Source organism: Oncorhynchus masou, unplaced genomic scaffold (genome assembly GCF_036934945.1).
Source record: "Oncorhynchus masou masou isolate Uvic2021 unplaced genomic scaffold, UVic_Omas_1.1 unplaced_scaffold_1473, whole genome shotgun sequence".
Lineage (NCBI taxonomy): Eukaryota > Metazoa > Chordata > Actinopteri > Salmoniformes > Salmonidae > Oncorhynchus > Oncorhynchus masou.
The window spans coordinates 41,191-64,677 of NW_027004723.1; the positions used below are offsets into that span (position 1 = coordinate 41,191).

At 40.5% G+C, this 23,487-nt stretch overlaps 1 protein-coding gene across 1 annotated transcript; it reads right to left on the reverse strand.

Annotated features, from left to right (window-relative positions):
• Positions 1-678: 678 nt before the first annotated feature.
• On the reverse strand, positions 679-23,232 carry LOC135530973 (zinc finger protein 883-like). The gene is made up of 3 exons (XM_064959142.1): positions 22,899-23,232; positions 2,532-2,961; positions 679-2,481 (listed from the first exon to the last, which is right to left on the reverse strand). The coding sequence occupies exons 1-3, from the start codon at positions 23,230-23,232 to the stop codon at positions 1,761-1,763; spliced, it is 1,485 nt and encodes a 494-aa protein (XP_064815214.1). The 3' UTR covers positions 679-1,760.
• Between the last annotated feature and the right edge of the window lie 255 nt (positions 23,233-23,487).

Here is a 23,487-nt window from a genome sequence, read left to right on the forward strand (position 1 = left end):
CTCGCTGAGGAGACATTGTCCATATATCTCCCCAGAAAGGCCCTCACCTCTTCATCCTTCACATGTGGATTGTACATGGTTACGGTGACCACCCTGAAGTTGTTCTTCGCCAGGCTGGTCACCGCATAATGGCACAGGGGTCCCGTTTTCTCCGCTTCCTTTGCCATCTTCATCACTTCGTCATGTTTTTCTTCTTTTTGAAACGTCACATCGAAAGCCTTCTCAATCGGGTTCCCTTGAAGGCAGAGCACTTCCTTCACCTCTATCCTGAGGCACCCCATCAAAATGGTCCTTCCAAATGTCTCTCTACTCCACGGCTCCATCTCCTTTTCAGACCAGGCAAATCGTAAGGTATTTGCCATACCAATCCCCGGAAACGATCTGTATTGATTCATTTCAAAAAATAAGCTCTCTTCAAAAAGAAGCTTTAACCTGAAATGAAAAACATCTTTAATAGGAAAAGGTGGAGCAACTAAAGGTGTTGCCTCTCCACATCTATCAAGACAACTGGAGCACTGGGCCCGACACTCTTTAATCGAACCTGAACCAGCTCAGGTGAAACACCTTCCCAGTAACGAGATGGACAAGCCAGCACAGGTGTAACACATACTGACTAACAAGGTGACACCAATCAGTGCGTCCTACGTGCGAACAAGCAAGACGTGCTGAAGTCCAACCTCAAAACATAACTGGAAAAACCAAAGATGAAGAACACCTTAAGAGAATGTTCACCAACAACAGAAAACAACTTCCATTTCACATTATAATCAACTACAATGCTTCACCTTCACCAATATAAACATAGTGTCTACTGGCAAACAACAATTCGAAACAATATTTATTTTTATTATTCTCACAAAGATTTTTCTTTCTCTCTTTCTAATTCTTCTGTCATACTCTAGTACATTTGGTTTGGCACATCTGAGAATGAACCCTGATATTCTAAAAGCAGGATAACAATGTCAATATAATTGTAGCCCCAAAACATTGTCACTTGGTTACATAAATAATTATGCATTTTATAAAACAAGCACTTTATAAACAAAGCAACAGAAACGCTGATGTTTTGACAAGTCGCAATAAATCACTGATATCGATTGGGGGGGGGATAGTTTCAACAGCACGTACAACCTAACACACACAAAAACACATGGAAAGTGGAGATATCTTTTACCTCGCCGATTAGAGGACAACCTGCAGAAGACAGTCAGCTACATTTTAGAGTGATGCATTTAAATGTAGGGGTCGCTAAACAAATGAACACAACACTTATTTGTCATAACTCATTGATATCATGTTGAAATCAAGTATGCGAGAGGATGAGGTTGCACGTCCTGTTAAAACTAACAGCTCAAAAACCACACGGTATCTGGGAATAATGTGTACATCCCTGGTTAGAGGACAATTTGTAGAAAACAGCTAGCTACATTTTGAAGTGTTGCTTTTTGTTTCAAGTGTACGTTGGTAAGTGTAACTCAACTCTTTTTTTGTTAGTCAATTTTTGTTAAATCACATAAATAGTACTCTTTCAAATCAGAGCCTGAATTTTTCCGTGAAGCTATTATACCCATCAAGTTGAAATCAATAGAACAGGGGGTTAACATTTAGGGTTCAACATTGTGATATTATTAAAATACTCCTTCTACAATGTTAAAACATTGTACATTGTGACATAAATTCATTGATATCATGAAACATCTCCTTCATGTATGTATTTTCTGATGTTTGATCAGAGGTATTTTATCAAGGTCACACACTGATCACAGCTGAGATTTCTCTCCTGTGTGTTTTTTCTGGTGTTTCGTCCGCTTGCTAGACGTAGTATAACTCTTCCCACATTGAGCACAGCTATAAGGTTTCTCTCCTGTGTGTGTTCTCTGGTGTTTAGTCCGCTTGCTAGACGTAATATAACTCTTCCCACATTGAGCACAGCTATAAGGTTTCTCTCCTGTGTGTGTTCTCTGATGTGATATCAGGCTGGTTGACTGAGAAAAACTCTTCCCACATCGAGTACAGATAAAAGGTTTCTCTCCTGTGTGTGTTTTCTGGTGTTCAGTCAGACTGCCAGATGTAGTAAACCTCTTCCCACATTCATTACAGCTATAAGGCTTCTCTCCTGTGTGTGTTCTATAATGCCTAGTACGCTTGCTAGAAGTAGTAAAACTCTTCCCACATTGAACACAGCCATATGGTTTCTCTCCTGTATGTGTTCTCTGGTGTGATATAAGGCCGGTTGAATGAGTAAAACTCTTCCCACACTGAGTACAGCTATAAGGTTTCTCTCCTGTGTGTGTTCTCTGGTGTGATATCAGGCCGGTTGAATGAGTAAAACTCTTCCCACATTGAGCACAGCTATAAGGTTTCTCTCCTGTGTGTGTTCTCTGATGTGATATCAGGCTGGTTGACTGAGTAAAACTCTTCCCACATTGAGTACAGATAAAAGGTTTCTCTCCTGTGTGTGCTCTCCGGTGTATAATCAGACTGCAAGATGTGACAAAACTACATTCATCACAGCTGCTGTGTTGTTCTACTGCTTGCTAGACATCGTAAAACTCTTCCCACATTGAGTACAGATAAAAGGTTTCTCTCCTGTGTGTGCTCTCCGGTGGATAATCAGACTGCTAGATGTGACAAAACTCTTTCCACATTCATCACAGCTATATGGTTTCTCTCCTGTGTGTGTTCTATAGTGTCGAGTCAGCTTGCTAGACATCGTAAAACTCTTCCCACATTGAGCACAGCTATAAGGTTTCTCTCCCGTGTGTATTCTCTGGTGTGCTTTTAAATGTCCTGAAGAAACAAAACTCTTCCCACAGTCAGAGCAGCAGTGAGTTCTCTTCCCTGTGGGTCGCTGCTGGTGTTTCTTGGGGTGTTTTGATCTGGAGAGACTCTTCTCTGCGTCATCAGCATCATGAGGTTGTTGAGGCTCCCCAGAGGATCCAGGATAGTCACTTCCCTCTCCTGCATGAACAACAATGTCAGGCAGATGGTTAAAGGCCCTCAAAATGAGCAAGAATAGTCATATTTTGTGTTGTTTTCACATTAGTAGTAACTGATGATTGTAGGCTAGAAATGAGTTATTCAAGTTATTGAAATCCTACGCAGTGTGCCAGGCGACTTTTGGTCTCCAATACAGGGCCCATTCTGCGCTAAAATTGCGGCATGAGGTCAATGCACATGCAATTTGGTTGTAGATTTTAGTTTTTCACAATGTATTCTGAATGTGAATGGGGGAAAACTCAGGGAAGTAACCTCCATTTCCAGGTTGCTTATGAGAGCATTTCACACTACTTTGGATTAGAATTGTGAGGCTCGTTTAAATGTCCTGCTTAAAATCATGTTTGTGTCATCATCACAAATCAACCGCATTGTATTTAAAAAACACTTCAACCAGTAAAATGCTCTTTTTGCTAGATTTTCCATCTGCCTGACAGCATAGACCTACTGTAGGACCAATAAATTCACCTAAAAACAACACAGACCTAGGACTATAAATCATTTAATATTTCAGGTGAAACATGGAAACTAAAAAGTCTTTGTCATGACATTTCATAACCTGATCACCAGATAATTTTGTGAATAATCCCATTAGGCTACTCTGTAATGTGTTGTCATTCTAATTGTCCTCAATAAAGGAAAATAGCTCTGTGTTTTGTACAATAGCCTATCCATCAAGGGACAGTTCTCTACACATTATGAACTCAGTGTCTCTGTGTGCAAACAGACTAACAAGCCCCTACTGTAAATCAAGCAGACAATAACACATTATAAACATCAATTTGTTAGGGATGTTGGATCCAACGTGGAGCACGGCATAACTGTCATTACCAGAGTAATGAATGAAGAAGCACTTTGGTTGTTGTTGCATGTCGTGATGTTTGTTTTTCAGAAAATGATTTCCAAGATCCGTATTGAAGTTCATCATATTACAAGCTTAAGGTTATGACTATAACTTCTGTTCCCTGAAGGAGAGAAATGAGGTACAACATACTATTAAATCCGTGCCTCGCTGGAAGCCCCGCCTTCCACAGGTGATGAGTGTGAGTGTAACGGATGTGAAACGGCTAGCTTAGTTAGCGGTGTGCGCTAAATGGCGTTTCAATCGGTAACGTCACTTGCTCTAAGACCTTGAAGTAGTGGTTCCCCTTGCTCTGCAAGGGCCGCGGCTTTTGTGGAGCGATGGGTAACGATGCTTCGTGGGTGACTGTTGTTGATGTGTGCAGAAGGTCCCTGGTTCGCGCCCGGGTATGGGCGAGGGGACGGTTTAAAATTATACTGTTACATGAGGCTCGGATTTATTCCTTAAATTTAATACCGCTCTTCACCGACCCAGGAAGGGGAGGGTTCAAACAGGTGTTGTACCTCGTTTCCCTCCTTCAGGAAAGAGTAATTATAGTCAAAGTTACATTTGGGGATGTCTGATAGTATTTCTGATTGTCTTAACGCTGCACCACTAATGAGTTGTGAAGCTCCTCAAAGTAATTTTTTCTTCACCTCAAACAGCAACAGTCTGACCAAAATCAATTGCGAATGACAATAGTTACTCAAAGTATTTTCGTAAAATATTTCCAGCTCTCGCCCTTTCGATAACCACTCAGAATAAAAGGGAAAAATGTAATGCTCTGATCCAGTGGAAATGTCATAAAATACCTGATTATTTCTTATCCTTTTCACAAATAGCCGACAGCTGTGTCTGTCCCAAACTCACTGGAACAGGAAACCGAGGGCCTAGAATATTTTATCACGAGATTCGGGCCAACCATGTTTAAAGTTAATTGTAGACAGGTCATGTGCAGCCAATGTGATTTATAGGATATTTATTTTCATCAGGATATTTTCAACCTGGGTTCAACTTTTTTTTGTGAATTTTACCCCAATTTCGTTGTATCCAATTATTAGTAGTTACTATCTTGTCTCATCGCTACTACTCCTGTACGGGCTCGGGAGAGACGAAGGTCGAAAGCCACGCGACCCCTGAAACACAACCCAACAGGGCCGCACTGCTTCTTAACACAGCGCACATCCAACCCGGAAGCCTGCCGCACCAATGTGTCGGAGGAAACATCGTCCGGGGTAGGCAGTCATAAATAAGAATTTGTTCTTGACTGACTTGCCTAGTTAAATAAAGGTTACATTTAAATAAATAAAAATATTATTTTATGACAAAACATTTTCTATGAATCTGTCAAGGCACCAACTTTGAGAAGGTTTTAAAACAAAGGTTTCAAACCGATTTAGGAATGTAATTGAATCTAGGTATGTTTCGCCTGAAAATAAATTGGCTGAATATTATACAATGACTTATCAACAGCTGTAACAATTTGACCCCCACAGGAAATCTACACTGGCAATTCTATAATATACTATATAGCCTAGAAACCTGGTTAAACTATCATTATGACATCATGGATCAATTCTAGAATATACTATATAGCGTAGAAACCTGGTTAAACTATCATTATGACATCATGGATCAATTCTAGAATATACTATGTAGCGTAGAAACCTGGTTAAACTATCATTATGACATCATGGATGAATTCTAGAATATACTATATAGCCTAGAAACCTGGTTAAACTATCATTATGACATCATGGATCAATTCTAGAATATACTATATAGCCTCAATCTGTTTAAAACGATCATTTTGACCTCACGGATGGCCAGTCTTTGTATTAATAGTTTATTTAATTCAGGGGGAGGCCCTGAGCTGAACTCAAACCTGGGTCCAGTGACTGTCAAGCCAACACCTTATAACTGTTACGCCAAGATGTACGGTTGCTACAATAGATTTCTCTATGCATTTGAGAGTGGTTACACTTCTCCTTCCCCAATCCCTCAGCTGTTTACCAAACCAAGTCTCTGGGCAGCCATTTTCTTGCTGTTAAAAAGCCCTCACAACTAATCTGCAGTTGTGACAATAATAAAGCTGTCATTCCACCACTGTTTTGGTAATAGGATGGATGGGACTGGAGAAATGTAACTACTCTCAAATTCATAGACAGACCTCTGGATGCAAGGACTGACCATCCATGATATCAACATTATAGTTTTAACCATGTTGAGGCTATACAGTGTTGATTTACATTGTTTCTAAACATTGGAGTAAAAAAAGCTTATTTGGGGTTCTGATGGGGTACAACAGTTGAACTAAGCTCATGAGGCATGTGTTATATTCCTCAATAATCAATAGCTATAAATAAATAATTTAAAAGTCACAAAATGAATGTAGCAATTGCAGATTTCTGCTTTAACACCAAACATCAGTTCAACAACTGCAGAGTTCGTTCCTCTGTTTTTAAGACAGTACTTACTAGTATTAATCAGGATTTCACTCCAAAAACGGAATCCTCCTCTCCCCCCTTTTACAGTAACATCCCCCTATTCTTTTACTGGATGTCAGTAACATCCTCCTCTCCTAACATCCTCTTCTTTTACTGTAACATCCCCCCAAATCCTTTTACAGTAACATCCCCCTCTTTTTTGCATTAACATCCCCCTCTCCTTTTACTGTAACACCCTCTTCTTCTTTTACAGTAACACCCCCTCTTCTTTTACAGTCCTCAGCTGTTTACCAACATCCTGGGCCCTTCTTTTACAGTAACATCCCCCTCTTCTTTTAAGTAACATCCCCTCTTCTTTTACAGTAACATCCCCCTCTTCTTTTACAGTTTTTTTATAGTAACATCCTCCTCTTCCACCACTCTTTTTAATAGTAACATCCTCCTGGGTTCTCTGAACGTGTTAACTGTAACGTATTTCTCTTCTTTTTCACAGTAACGGCCCCAACCTCTACTTCTTGTTTTACGGTGATATCCACCTCTTCCTTAGCAGCAGGAGAGTAGCTTAGTGACCGCATGGTCGGAGATGTTAGCTAGCTAGGCTAATGCTAACTTAACCAGCCCGCTTGCTGACTAATAACAACACACTAAATTTGAAATTAAATCGGATAACTAACTAGACGATAGAAGTGGTTTTAAAAGACAGTGGCTAATAAACACTAAAGCGTCTGAAGAGCTTTATTGGTTCGGCTATTTTGTCGAGCAAGCCACGGAGGTGTCTGACGAATTGTTGCTGCTGTTGAAAGAAGCGTTCCGTCCACTACATCATACGTCACACCAGCAGCATCGCCTTAAAGTCTCAGATCGCCATCTGCTGACTGGAGTGGGTAACGCTGTTGATTAAAATGTATATTTTAGGTGGAAGCATGAGTTTTTACTCACCAGTGTAACAACACAGTGTGGTTAAATACTTAGTAAGCTATTTGTAGTCACGATATGGTTACCTATAAGGACAAACAGTTATGTTTTTGCGTTATTACATATTTATTAACTTATTTTGTGACTCTTCCAAACTACACACAATGCAGTATTTCTCAACGTCATATCGATGGTCTTCTCTGTGCTACTGAGTTTGTTTGCCAGTGTAACGGTGTAAAGAAGTTACATGTTTAAAATATTTGTATACTCTATTTAACTAGGCAATTCAGTTAAGAACAGTGCCTTAGACCGCTGCCCCGCTCCTGTGATAAAGGTATGGGATTCTGGGCCCTCCACAGCAGATTTATGGAGAACTTGAAAATTGAGTGGTCCTGGGATAGAAATGTATAAAATCGACATTACATCATTAAATCCACGTTTTAAATCACACATTAGCAATTTCTGTTTTATTAACTACTGTTGTTGGTTTGGTGTCAAGTCAGACTCTCTTTATATGTTATTTGCCAAATCTCTGTTTTCCATGTGGGTTTTATGCTAAAGTTCCATCTTTCAAGTTGGTATCTAACTGGAAAATGCATCTTCTTTAGGTTTGCTATTATTACCCTGTCGTCTACTGATCATTCATCCACACTGTGTGTCTCATCAATGCAGGTCATTTATGACAAATGTATAAAGTACACGTTTTATAAACTCATGAACACCAGCCAGTTTATCAGCCGGTTTTATTAGTTTAGGTGTATTATACTTCTTCGCCACCAGAGGGGGACCTTGAGTAATATTTCAGGTGAATTTGATAATTTTTTGATACTAAAATGGATGACAGTTTATTGTTTATTCTGATGTAGTGAATATGAGACACATGGAAATAATGTATTTATTTTTATTATAGTAAATTAGGAATTAGAAGGAATTGTTAAATCCACTATCATTCATCCAGACTGCGTGTGTCCCATCATTACAGCTTTGGAAATAAATTAACTCTCCATTCATTGCTCCTTCCTGTGTTGACTCACTGACTTGAGAGACGGGACCAGGAAGGTCACACGAGGTTGATATCAAGCTTGCAAACGTTAAATACACCTCCATCTCCATGAACTACATCACACCTGCCCAGAACCACGAGAACACACCTCTTCTCCATGAACTACATTACACCTGCCCAGACCCACTAGAACATACCCCCATCTCCATTAACTACATTACACCTGCCCAGAACCACGAGAACACACCTCTATCTCCATGAACTACATCACACCTGCCCAGACCCACTAGAACACACCTCCATCTTCCATTAATTACATCACACCTGCACAGACCCACTAGAACATACCCCCATCTCCATGAACTACATCACACCTGCCCAGAACACGTAGAACACACCCCCATCTCCAAGAACTACATCACACCTGCACAGACCCACTAGAACACACCCCATCTCCATTAATTACATCAAACCTGCCCAGACCCACTAGAACACAGCCCCATCTCCATTAACTACACCACACCTGCCCAGACCCACTAGAACACAGCCCATCTCCATTATCTACATCAAACCTGCCCAGACCCACTAGAACACACCCCATCTCCATTATCTACATCAAACCTGCCCAGACCCACTAGAACACAGCCCCATCTCCATTAACAACATCACACCTGCACAGACCCTCGAGAACACAGTCCCATTTCCATTAACTACACCACACCTGCCCAGACCCACTAGGACACACCTCCATCTCCATTAACTCCATCAAACCTGCCCAGACCCACTAGAACAAACACCTGTCTCCAGCGCCCGCATCAGCACCATTTTATTTCTCTCCGTCACTTTCAACTTTTAGATAATAAAGCATTTGACCTTTCTATTGAATTAACAACAGAGGATTGGTTGATTTCCAGGTTTCAAGTATAATATTTAAGATGACTGATTAGAAAAGTATCATCCAACCATCGGGTATCTCATCACACCCTCATATTCCATGTTTTGAAATATACAGACAGACGGATCAAAAGTCATTTTACATTGTATAACTGTACTTCTGACAGCCAACTTTCTAACTCCTCCCATAGCTTTATGACATCATAACATTCCCAGAAGGATTATTGAGTTATTGGTAGTTTTACACTTCAGACATGACTCTGCCGTTGTGCTGTAGAATTTGTGAATTTTGTCTCTTGTATAATAAGGGACTATCATTTATCCCAACATCACAGGCCACAGACATTGATACAGTTCAAGACTTCCAAAAGTTTTTTAATGGGATTTCTCCCTGTGCACCTGCCAATTTAAATCCATTAAATGAGACAAGTTACCAGACAGGACATATTGCTGATGCTCTTCCCATTGATAACCTGAATGACAATTAACTTGTGGGTGGTGGTCGTGATGACGGTCTATTCGATGAAGTTGTCCATCGAGATTCCCCCCAAGAAAGAAGACTCTCTGGATTGATCACTGGAGTCAGATGTGAAGGAGGAGGTTGATCATCAGGTGTCAGATGTGAAGGAGGAGGTTGATCATCAGCAGTCAGATGCGAAGGAGGAGGTTGATCATCAGGAGTCAGATGTGAAGGAGGAGGTTGATCATCAGGAGTCAGATGTGAAGGAGGAGGTTGATCATCAGGAGTCAGATGTGAAGGAGGAGGTTGATCATCAGGAGTCAGATGTTGAAGGATGTGAAGGAGGAGGTTGATCATCAGGAGTCAGATGTGAAGGAGGAGGTTGATCATCAGGAGTCAGATGTGAAGGAGGAGGTTGATCATCAGGAGTCAGATGTGAAGGAGGAGGTTCATCATCAGGAGTCAGATGTGGAGGAGGAGGTTGATCATCAGGAGTCAGATGTGAAGGAGGTTGATCATCAGTGAACCTCTAGGATTGTGGCTAGGCTGGCGTTTACACTTCCAGCTTGGTCATACATTTTGATACTTTGAATGTTGATATTGTTATATATTTGTACCTGCTGCTTCATGAAGTCATGTCACTGAGTCACTGATGCCCCTATATATACCGTGCATTCGGAAAGTATTCAGACCCTTTCACTTTTTCCACATTTTGTTACTTTACATTCTTATTCTGACATGGATTAAATACATTTTCCCCCTCATCAATCTACACACAATACCCCATAATGACATCACAATAACCCATAATGACATCACAATACCCCATAATGACATCACAATACCCCATAATGACAAAGCAAAAACAGGTTTTTATAAATGATAAATTGAAAATGTGATTTTTTTTTAAAAACAAGGATATTTCTAAATGACCCCAAACTTTTGGACGGTAGTGTATAGACCTCGTCTGTTCATTATATACATCTACATGATGTATTGTTATACCATGTAGGAGCAGTATAGACCTAGTCTGGTCATTATATACATCTACATGATGTATTGTTACACCATGTAGGAGCAGTATAGACCTAGTCTGTTCATTATATACATCTACATGATGTATTGTTACACCATGTAGGAGCAGTATAGACCTAGTCTGTTCATTATATACATCTACATGATGTATTGTTGCACCAACAAATAAAAGGAAATTATATTGTTTTATACTGATACAATTGCTCAGAGAAAGAGATATAGTTTAAAATGTAAGTCTCAAAAGGTAGGGGTCGGAATTATTGCCACCTATGTTTTCAATACTCCAGCACCCTCCCCTCGGGAGGATAACGACACTGAAATGTTTTATGAGATTAGAGAACACATTGGGTGGGATCTTAGACCGTTCCTCCATACAGAATCTCTCCAGGTCTTGATTTATTTTGTCTGCGCTTGTGGACTGCCCTGTTCACTTGCGTCGAGCAATCCCGGATCCGGGATCCTATTTATAGCCTCAAGCTCATTAGCATAACGCAACGTTGACTATTCATGGAAATCGCAAATGAAATGAAATAAATATATTTGCTCTCAAGCTTAGACTTTTGTTAACAACACTGACATCTCAGATTTTCAAAATATGCTTTTCAACCATAGCTAAACAAGCATTTGTGTAAGAGTATTGATAGCTAGCATAGCTATAAGCCTAGAATTCAGCCAGCAACATTTTCACAAAAACAAGAAAATCATTCAAATAAAATCATTTACCTTTGAAGAACTTCAGATGTTTTCAATGAGGAGACTCTCAGTTAGATAGCAAATGTTCAGTTTTTCAAAAAATATTATTTGTGTAGGACAAATCTCTCCGTTTTGTTCATGTTTGGCTATGAAAAAAACCTGTATCCAGTTATAGCCTCAAGCTCATTAGCATAATGTAACGTTAACTATTTATGAAAATCGCAAATGAAATGAAATGAATGTGCTAGCTCTCAAGCTTAGCCTTTTCTTAACAACACTGTCATCTCAGATTTTCAAAATATGCTTTTGAACCATAGCAAAACAAGCATTTGTGTAAGAGTATTGATAGCTAGTGTAGCATTTAGTGTAGCATTTAGCGGGCAACATTTGCACAAAAACCAGAAAAGGATTCAAATAAAATCATTTACCTTTGAAGAACTTCGGACGTTTTCAATGAGGAGACTCTCAGTTACAAAGCAAATGTTCAGTTTTTCCTGAAAGATTCTTTGTGTAGGAGAAATCGCTCCGATTTGTACATCACGTTTGGGTACCAAAAAAAAAAGAAAATTCAGTCATCAAAACGGCTAACTGTTTTCCAAATTAACTCCATAATATCGACTGAAACACGGCAAACGCTGTTTAGAATCAATCCTCAAGGTGTCTTTCACATATCTCTTCATTGATATATCGTTCGTGAATGTCTACTTTCTCCTGTGAATCGCTTGGAAAAAGACGTGCAGTTGAAGATGACGCACCAATTTCGACGGAGGACACCGGGCGGACACCTGGCAAATGTAGTCTCTTATGGTCAATCTTCCAATGATATGCCTACAAATACGTCACAATGCTGCAGACACCTTGGGGAAACGATAGATCGGGCAGGCTCATTCCTTGCGCATTCACAGCCATATAAGGAGACAATGAAAAACAGAGCCTCAAAAATCCTGCTCATTTCCTGTTTGAAGTTTCATCTTGGTTTAGCCTGTAGCATCAGTTCTGGGGCACTCACAGACAATATCTTTGCAGTTTTGGAAACGTCAGCGTGTTCTCTTTCCAAAGCTGTCAATTATATGCATAGTCGAGCATCTTTTTGTGACAAAATATTGCACTTAAAACGGGCACGTTTTTTATCCAATAATGAAATAGCGCCCCCATAGATGTAACAGGTTAATACTTTGTAGCGCCACCTTTTGCTGCGATTACAGCTGTAAGTCGCTTGGGGTATGTCTCTATCAGTTTTGCACATCGAGAGACTGAAATTTTTTCCCATTCCTCCTTGCAAAACAGCTCGAGCTCAGTGAGGTTGGATGGAGAGCATTTGTGAACAGCAGTTTTCAGTTCATCCACAGATTCTCGATTGGATTCAGGTCTGGACTTTGACTTGGCCATTCTAACACCTGGATATGTTTATTTTTGAACCATTCCATTGTAGATTTTGCTTTATGTTTTGGATCATTGTCTTGTTGGAAGACAAATCTCCGTCCCAGTCTCAGGTCTTTTGCAGACTCCATCAGGTTTTCTTCCAGAATGGTCCTGTATTTGGCTCCATCCATCTTCCCATCAATTTTAACCATCCTCCCTGTCCCTGCTGAAGAAAAGCAGGCCCAAACTATGATGCTGCCACCACCATGTTTGACAGTGGGGATGGTGTGTTCAGGGTGATGAGCGGTGTTGCTTTTACGCCAAACATAACGTTTTGCATTGTTGCCAAAAAGTTCAATTTTGGTTTCATCTGACCAGAGCACCTTCTTCCACATGTTTGGTGTGTCTCCCAGGTGGCTTGTGGCAAACTTTAAACAACACTTTTTATGGATATCTTTAAGAAATGGCTTTCTTCTTGCCACTCTTCCATAAAGGCCAGATTTGTGCAATATACGACTGATTGTTGTCCTATGGACAGAGTCTCCCGTCCTCAGCTGTAGATCTCTGCAGTTCATCCAGAGTGATCATGGGCCTCTTGGCTGCAACTCTGATCAGTCTTCTCCTTGTATGAGCTGAAAGTTTAGAGGGACGGCCAGGTCTTGGTAGATTTGCAGTGGTCTGATACTCCTTCCATTTCAATATTATCGCTTGCACAGTGCTCCTTGGGATGTTTAAAGCTTTGGAAATCATTTTGTATCCAAATCCGGATTTAAACTTCTTCACAACAGTATATCGGACCTGCCTGGTGTGTTCCTTGTTCTTCATGATGCTCTCTGCGCTTTTAACGGACCTCTGAGACTATCACAGTGCAGGTGCATTTATACGGAGACTTGATTACACACAGGTAGATTGTATTTATCATCATTAGTCATTTAGGTCAACATTTGATCATTCAGAGATCCTCACTGAACTTCTAGAGAGAGTTTGCTGCACTGAAAGTAAAGGGGCTGAATAATTTTGCACTCCCAATTTTTCAGTTTTTGATTTGTTAAAAAAGTTTGAAATATCCAATAAATGTCGTTCCACTTGTGATTGTGTCCCACTTGTTGTTGATTCTTCACAAAAAAATACAGTTTTATATCTTTATGTTTGAAGCCTGAAATGTGGCAAAAGGTCGCAAAGTTCAAGGGGGCCGAATACTTTCGCAAGGCACTGTACATAGTTCGAGTGCATTTCAGAATACAAAAAAAACAAAACCTTCTACAGGTGATGAGTGTGAGGCTCGGATTTATTCCTTAAGTTTAATACCGCTCTTCACCGACCCAGGAAGGGGTAGGGACAAACAGGCATTGTACCTCGTTTCGCCCCTTCAGTGAACAATAATTATAGTGTTAGGTTCTAATTTTTCAGAGTGAATAACTCACGGACACAAGAGAAGCTTAACCATGTTTAAATATACCCAAAGGTGTTTTACAGCTGTAATTCAGACAAAACGTGTTCTCACCATCACAAGTATATATACCCCACTTTGGACAATCCTCCTCTCCAATCGTTACATCTTCTGGTTTGACAGGAAGAGGGTAACAGGATACTAAACCCTAAGGTTGCAAGATCGGTTCCCCGAGCTGACAAGGTACAAATCTGTCGTTCTGCCCCTGAACAAGGCAGTTAACCCACTGTTCCTAAGCCATCATTGAAAATAAGAATTTGTTCTTAACTGACTTGCCGAGTAAAAAACTTAAAATTAATAAAAAGTCAGGTTGTGTCGACGACCGGCTCCCTCCTAGTCAGGTTGTGTCGATGACCGGCTCCCTCCTAGTCAGGTTGTGTCGATGACCGGCTCCCTCCTAGTCAGGTTGTGTCGATGACCGACCAGGTTGTGTCTGACCGGCTCCATCCTAGTCAGGTTGTGTCGATGACCGTCAGGTTGTGTCGAACTCCGGCTCTCCTAGTCAGGTTGTGTCGATGACCGGCTCCCTCCTAGTCAGGTTGTGTCGATGACCGGCTCCTCCTAGTCAGGTTGTGTCGATGACCGGCTCCCTCCTCGTCAGTTCCAGTCAGGTTGTGTCGATGACCGGCTCCATCTAGTCAGGTTGTGTCGATGACCATGATGCAACTCACTGACTAAACGCAAGCATTTTTGACTGCACAGTATGGGAATAAAGACAATTAGAATTTAAATGTTGTCAAGAAATACTGGAGTGATGTGAGATTGTTAATAAAATTGATTATAGACCAATTATACTGTTTTCGTGTGTGTATAAACAAACATCTGCAACAATTATCATATTACATGCATTTTTTTCCCACTTGAAAAAACAGCAGACTAAATTTTGGCTCCATCTAGTCAGGTTGTGTCGATGACCGGCTCCCTCCTAGTCAGGTTGTGTCGATGACCGGCTCCCTCCTAGTCAGGTTGTGTCGATGACCAACTCCATCCAGTCAGGTTGTGTCGATGACCGGCTCCATCTAGTCAGGTTGTGTCGATGACCGGGTTGTGTCGATGACCGGCTCCATCTAGTCAGGTTGTGTCGATTATCAGATTGACGAATGCCTCCCTCTCGTCACTAGTGTGTCTTATTTATTTAATCAAACAGCGTGCTTAAAGCATCATATGTTCAGTACATATAGATTTTATAAAAACAAGTGGGGCGATTGGTAGAAATTACAGATGACTCTTGGTTGACCGTGGATCAAATCCAGGCTGTATCATAACCGGCCGTGATTGGGAGTCCCATAGGGCGGCGCACAATTGGCCCAGCGTCGTCCAGGGTACGCAGTCATTGTAAATAAGATTTTGTTCTTAACTGATTTGCCTAGTTAAATAAAGGTTACATTTAAATAATTTTAAAAAAGTGATTCATGACAAACCACATTTTACAAATCCGTCAAGGCACCAAAACAAAGGTTTCAAACCAATTCATGAATGTAATTGAATCTAGGTATGTCTTGCCTTTAATGTAAGGCCATGAAAAAAAAATGGCTGACAATGACTTATCAACAGCTCTAATAATTTGCTCTCACAGGAAATCTACACTGGCAATTATAGAATATACTATGAACCTCAAAATCTGTTTAAAACAATAATTTTGACCTCATGGATGGCCAGTCCTTGTATTCATAGTGTAGTGAATCCAGGGGGAGGCCCTGGGCTGAACTCAAACCTGGGTCCAGCAACTGTCAAGCCAATACCTTAGAACTGTTAGGCCAAGATTTCTGAACTTCTTGACGAGGTCGCTGGGTGTTGGGTTACGGTTGCTACAATAGCCTTCTCTAAGAATGTGAGAGTGGAAACACTTCTCCTTCCCCCATCCCTCAGCAGTTAACCGAACCCAGCCTCTGGGCAGCCATTTTGTTGCGGTTTAACAAACCCACACAACCCAGCAATCTGTAGTTCAAACAATAACAAATTGGTCATTCCACCACTACTATCCTATATTTGTGTTGGACAAGTTTGCTCACCACCAGAAAACAACTTCCATTTTACATTATAATCAACTACAATGCTTCACATTCTCCAATATAAACAGTGTCTACTGGCTATCAACAATTAAAAACAAGAAAAACGTATTTCTAAATAATAATATACAATCGTATCTTTTCTCATTTTTCTTTCTATAGAATCCTAAAACTCACTAGCTTCTAGAACTCTCGTCCCCTTGGAACGAGCCCAAACAAAACTAAATCTCCAATACAGGAAAAACGTGCAGTCAAAATAAATTCCATGGCAACTCACTGACTAAACGCAAGCATTTTTGACTGCCCAGTATGGGAATAAAGACAATTAGAATTTAAATGTTGTCAAGAAATACTGGAGTGATGTCAGATTGTTAATAAAATTGATTATAGACCAATTATACTGTTTTCGTGTGTGTATAAACACAAACATCTGCAACAATTATCATATTACATGCATTTTTTTCCCACTTGAAGAAAACAGCAGACTAAATTTTGAAGTGCTGCATGTTGATTAAAGTGGGTCACCAACGCAGTAAGTGTAACACAGCTCTTTTTTTTGTTCGTCACTTTGTTTAATAATACTCTTTCAATTCAGAGCCTGGATTTCCACTGAGGTTAATATCCATATCATGCTGCAATCAATTGAACAGGGTAAACGATAAGGTAGAACATCATTAAAAAACTCTTACGACAATGTTAAAACATTCTACATTGTGACATCATTAAAACACTCCTACGACAATGTTAAAACATTCTACATTGTGACATCATTAAAACACTCCTACAACAATGTTAAAACATTTTACATTGTGACATTATTTCAGTGATATCATGTAACAACTTTTCTTCATGTATGTATTTTCTGATGTTTGATCAGAGATCTTTTATCAGAGTATCTCTTGTCACATTGATCACAACTATGAGGCTTCTCTCCTGTGTGTGTTCTCTGGTGTGCAGTCAGCTGGCTAGATGTAGGAAAACTCTTCTCACATTGATCACAGCTATAAGGCTTCTCTCCTGTGTGTGTTCTCTGGTGTGCAGTCAGCTGGCGAGATGTAGGAAAACTCTTCTCACATTGATCACAGCTATAAGGCGTCTCTCCTGTGTGTGTTCTCTGGTGTTGAGTCAGATGGCTAGCTTGAACAAAACTCCTCCCACATTGATCACAGATATAAGGTTTCTCTCCTGTGTGTTTTCTCTGGTGTAATGTCAGACCGCTAGATGTAGTAAAACTCCTCCCACATTGACCACAGCTATAAGGTTTTTCTCCTGTGTGTGTTCTCTGGTGTACTGTCAGAACGCTAGATGTAGTAAAACCCTCCCACATTGATCACAGATATAAGGCTTCTCTCCTGTGTGTGTTCTCTGGTGTTGAGTCAGATGGCTAGCTTGAACAAAACTCCTCCCACATTGATCACAGATATAAGGTTTCTCTCCTGTGTGTGTTCTCTGGTGTTGAGTCAGATGGCTAGCTTGAACAAAACTCCTCCCACATTGATCACAGATATAAGGTTTCTCTCCTGTGTGTTTTCTCTGGTGTAATGTCAGACCGCTAGATGTAGTAAAACTCCTCCCACATTGACCACAGCTATAAGGTTTCTCTCCTGTGTGTTTTCTCTGGTGTAATGTCAGAACGCTAGATGTAGTAAAACTCCTCCCACATTGACCACAGCTATAAGGTTTTTCTCCTGTGTGTGTTCTCTGGTGTACTGTCAGAATGCTAGATGTAGGAAAACTCTTCTCACATTGATCACAGCTATAAGGTTTCTCTCCTGTGTGTGTTCTCTGGTGTATTTTAAGTTCTGATGAAGATTTGCAACCTTTCCCACAGTCAGAGCAGCAATGAGATTTCTTCCCTGTGGGTCTCCGCTGGTGTTTCTTGAGGTGTTTTGAAGTGGAGAGACTCTTCTCTGCCTCTTCAGCATCATGAGGTTGTTGAGGCCCCCAGAGGATCCAGGATTGTCACGTCTCTCTCCTGTGTAAACAAAAAGTCAGACAGGTGGTTTAAGGCCCACAACAGCAAAAATACACTGTAAAAGGGTGATGCCAACAGCGTAGCCATTATGTTGTTCAAACAATGATGTCTGGAATGAATGTGAATTATTTGACATTTGTCTTAAGACAGTCAAGTGAACAGTGATCTTTTGTCTTGTTTTCCCATTAGTAGTTACATCGATGATTGTACGCAAGAAATACGTTTTTAAAGTTGTTGTAATCCTAAGCAGTGTGCCAGACAACTTTTGGTCTCCAATATAGGCACCTTTCAGTAAGTCTATGGTTGTTGTTAGGTGAAGTTATGAGTCTACAGTAAGTCTATGGTATTGGGATAACTAGCAGTTTCCGCATTAGCATGGAGGAGTTTCTGCAACCAAATTGCGTTTTAGCAAACAGAGGGCGATGCAGAAAGCGATGCACCTATTTGGGGATGTCTGATAGTATTTACGCACCACCACTAATGATTTGTGGAGCTTCTCAAAGTAATTTTCTCTTCACCTCAAACAGCAAGTAAACAAAGTCTTACAAATACTTTGAGGAACTATTGATTAAAGTAAAATATGTTCAGCTCTCACTCTTGATAACCACTCGACAGGAAAGGGAAAAATGTAATGCTCTGCTCTGATCCAGTGGAAATATCATACAATACCTGATTACTTCTTGTCCCTTTCACAAATAGCTTACAGCTTAGTCTGTCCCAAACTCTCTGCTGCGGGAAACGGAGAGCCCAGAATATTTTATACAATGTTGCTATCATGTTTCAGACTGACCTAGGTGATAGAACTTTAAACAGTGTATCAACTATGAAGACAGGCCATGCTCAGTCAATGTGATTTATTTTTATCTGGATATTTTCTAGATGTTTTTATTTGTTGGCTTTAGGTAGGCTATTTTTACATAGTTGGCAATGGCAATAAAATATTATATACATCTAAATGTTTATTTCTATTTATTTAGAACATAGATTAGTCACAGAATGATTTTGAGATGCGATTATAAAATAAATTGTTCCAGTAAAATGTGAATATGAAAATCATAACTGGCAAAAGATCAGTAGAAATGGTCAGATAAATTTGCACTCCAAATGGAAAAGGTTGCCGGCTGCTGTTGTAGCCTATTACTGGAAACTTCAGGAGCATAACGTCAGAATTTACGAAGGCCAATAGCAGCGGGAGGAGGAATAGTTCTCTTCTTCTTATGGTTAAGCTATCTTGATCTCTGGTTCCCTCGAGTCATTTGTGTGTCGCAATTATTTAGTAAAAACAGGTGATTAATATGTTGATTTTGTAAAAAATATTTGCTGCTCTGTGGTGTGTAATGAGGAGCAACCAGACACTTGGACGCATTTATGAAATTGCTTATTCCAGTTACTAATAAGCATGCACCCATTAAGAAAAGGACTGTAAAAGCTGTTAAATCCAGTGGAATGATGAGGAATTGAAAAATGGCATGGTTGAGAAGGATGAGGCAAAAGGAATGGCAAATAAGTCTGGCTGTACAACCGATTGACAAACGTCCTGCAAATTGAGAAATCATGTGACTAAACTGAATAAAAAGAAGAAAAACGACAAAGATAAATGACAAAGTATGATAGTAAAAAGCTTTTGAGAACCTTACATACAATTATAGGAAAAAAGGCTCCATGATTAACTGAATCAGATGGCTCATTCATCAAAGCCCACAACTATCATGATTTTTTTCATTGGCAAGATTAGCAAACTTAGGCATGATATACCAGCAGCGAATGCTGACACTGACAACACTTCCAAGTATATCTGACCAAATTATGAAAGACAAACATTGTCATTTAGAATTCCGTAAAGTCAGTGTGGAAGAGGTGAACAAAATTGTTGTCCATCAACAATGACAAGCCACCGGGGTCTGACAATCTAGATGGAAAATTACTGAGGATAATAGTGGACGATATTGCCACTCCTATTTTCCGTATCTTTAATTTAAGCCTACGAGAGAGAGTGTCCCCCCAGGCCTGGAGGGAAGCTCCAGTCATTCAATATGTCCTATGCTCTGCATAGTTAGCTCCAGGTAAAATGTTGCCCTTATTCAGCCATTCTGTGACCAAAAACAAGCTACGTATGGACAGTAGCAAAATAAACTGACTCTGGAAATAACAAAGCGCCTCTTAACCTAGCTGGAAATGGGACAAACGGACCCCCTTCTGTGGTAACAGACTGGGACGATTTGTAATCAACTCTAATTCCCAGGAACGGGGTTCATATGAACCACAGAGACTGTGTGGGATAATAACATGGCCGTGTCCAACCCTGCTTGTTTCCTCGACTCAGCTACCAACCACAAATCTCCAACAGGGCCCTTTACCTGTATCAATAGACACTTCATAGTGAGCTACAGGTAGCAATCAGCAATGAATCCCAATAATGAGCCACCTATGGGAGGGGTATCACCTTGTGGACAAATATCTCAATTTATTACTGCTACCCTGGCGAGATTGATATACCCCTTGAACATCGGCTCCAACCCTCGTCGGATGTGGCAGGGCTTGCAAATTATTGCAAACTGCAAAGGGAAGCACAGGGGGTAGCTGCCTAGTGACACGAGCCTACCAGACGAGCAACATTACTTCTATGCTCGCGTCGAAGAAAGTAACACTGAAACATGCATGAGAGCATCAGCTGTTCCAGACGACTTTGTGATCACGCTCTACGCAGCCGATGTGAGTAAGACCTTGAACAGGTTAACATTCACAAGGCCGCAGGGCCAGACGGATTACCAGGATGTGTACTCCAAGCATGCGCTGACCAACTGGCAATGGTCTTCACTGACATTTTCATCCCCTGTCTGAGTCGAATACCAATATGCTTGAAGCAGAAAACCATCGTCCCTGTGCACAAGAACACTAAGGTAATCTGCCTAAATGACTACCGACCCGTAACACTCACGTCTGTAGCCATGAAGTGATTTGAAAGGCTGGTCGTGGCTCACAACACCATTATCCCTTTATCACCATAAACCCACTCCAATTTGCATACCGCCCCAACAGATCTACAGATGATGCAATCTCTATTGCACTCCACACTGCCCTTTCCCACCTGGGCAAAAGGAACACCCATGTGAGAATGCTATTCATCGACTCCATCCAGCAGGTATCCTATGTGGAGGCAGTGAAAATAGCTGAAGGAGTAGAGAGGAGAAGGTAGTGGATGTCCCAGTCTGCAGTGAAGCCATGCAGGAGAAGGATCCCAACACACTAATAGTGAACAAGGTGGACATTGTTGTGTTTATAGCGCATGTGATAAATTGCATTAATAAATTATTAGCAACCTTCGTCTAAAACTAGCAGTTTCCGCATTAGCTTGGAGGAGTTTCTACAACAAAATTGTGTTTGCATTGCCCTCACTGCCACACTGATAAATTGCATTAATACTAAACTAATAAAACATCTAAGAAGCTAGACATCATTGTGAAGGCGGCAAATAGATTTCTGGATCTCCAGGACTTCAGACAAAATGTTACAGGGAGAACTGAATGAAGACGTTCCAGCCCTCTCAGGTTCATGAAACTGTGTGGGGATCTGAATAGTACCATTTTTGTTTTAAATTCAGGGTAATGGAGTGAATTTGGTTCGTGTTTATTTTAGGTAATTAGTATGATCTGTTAATCCCATTTTGGTTACTGTAGGTGGCAGCAATACACCTGATGAGTGTAGTCTGACAAACCTCAGCGAAGAAGACATGGTAGGAACCAAAGTGATGGTCAGTATTTCCAGTTGATCCTAATTAGATGTTACATTACATGTTTTCTTACTTCATGTAGCTGGCTAGCAAGCCAACATATTCATACTTCGCCTACTCCTCTCTGATAAGATACCGTTGCACAAACATGCTTATCTAGTCCTACAACAGCACTGGTACCAGGCAGTATTAGCTAGCTACGTTTGCTCTTACTCTTAATACATTTAGCACGCTAGCTCGCCCACTAACTAGCGATTAGCAGCTAACATTATTTAAGCAACACCTTGCTAAGAAAAGACAATCTTTCGCCTTTTTTTTTGCTCAACATTCTTAATATTTGTCATAATTATTTAAAGCAGTTCATTTGTATCCGCTCTAGTTGGACTTTTTCCACCACTATTTTCCACCATTTTCTTCAAATCTGAAAATGATGTGAAGCCACGCCCATTTACGGAAGAATTGCATTATGGGCCCTAAAGTACTGCGTGTATATGTCATATTTTGGCGAATGTAGTACGACATCCGGGAACTTTTGGCATACTAACTACATCATACTATAATAAGCAAACTATATACTCCATTAACATCAAATAGAATACTCAAACTAACTGTACTAACACAGCTCAGATCTCTGGGCAGCCATTTTGTTTGTTAAAAAACTAGGTTGCCTCTTTTAAAAAAGCCACACAAGCAATCTGCAGTTCAACCAATAACAAAGCTGTAATTACACCACTGTTTTGGTAATAGGATGGATGGGGCTGGAGAACTGTAACTACTCTCAAATTCATAGACAGGATGCAAGGACTGACCATCCATGATATCAACATTATGTTGAGGCTATACAGTGTTAGTTTACATGGTTTCTAAACATTGGATTAAAAAAAGCTTATTTGTGGTTCTGATGGGGTAAACAGTTGAACTAAGCTCATGAGGCATGCGTTATATTCTTCAAGAATCAATGCCTATAAATAAATAATTTAAAAGTCAAAATATGGATGTAGCAATTGCAAATGTCCCCTTTAACACCACACATCAGTTCAACATCCAACCGCAGAGTTTGTGCTTCTGTTTTTAAGACAGTACTTACTAGTGTTAATCAGGGCCCGTTCATCGTTAGAACCATCGGACGCCTTAAGATGCGCTTGGGAAACCGGGCCCAGATATCCAGTTTCCTCCTCTTCTTCATTTTCCGATGTGACAGTCACCTCCCCCTCCTCTTCGTTCACTGAAACGTCGTCGTCGTCCTCCTCTTTATTAACTCTGAACGAGTCTCCCTCTTCTTTAACTGAGACGTCATTCTCTTCATTCACGGTAACAGCCTCATCCTCCATCTCTTTCACGAGAGCTTCTTTCTCCATCCAACAGACCGCCTCTTCTTCAGCATGAACGGGGTTAAGTTTGAGACTGGAGCTATGAAGCATGTACTGAAGTCGCAAAGCGGTATTATGCAAAGCAGTGTCACTTTATCAGCAGCACGTGATCAATGACGTTTGAAGAATCATTTCGTCGAACACCTGATTGGTATTGATTAATTTGGGCTCGCCACGCTGTTTCGGCAAATTGTCCACTGATATTGGCGTAATTTCTCACCCCTTTTGGCTGTATGAAAGTTAATTTCCCCTCCGGCACATGCATTTGTTCTTTGATATTATGAAGGTAATTTGTGTCAAATATAC

What these genes read in the sequence shown, in the direction of transcription:
- LOC135530973 (XM_064959142.1), bottom strand. Translation starts at nt 23,232, where the DNA reads ATGCTTCATAGCTCCAGTCTCAAACTTAACCCCGTTCATGCTGAAGAA. An exon ending in ACGGGCCCTGATTAACACTA is followed by an intron (nt 2,962 to 22,898) that starts GTAAGTACTGTC and finishes TTGTTCATGCAG; the next exon opens with GAGAGGGAAGTGACTATCCT. An exon ending in TTTACGATGTCTAGCAAGCA is followed by an intron (nt 2,482 to 2,531) that starts GTAGAACAACAC and finishes CACATCTTGCAG; the next exon opens with TCTGATTATACACCGGAGAG.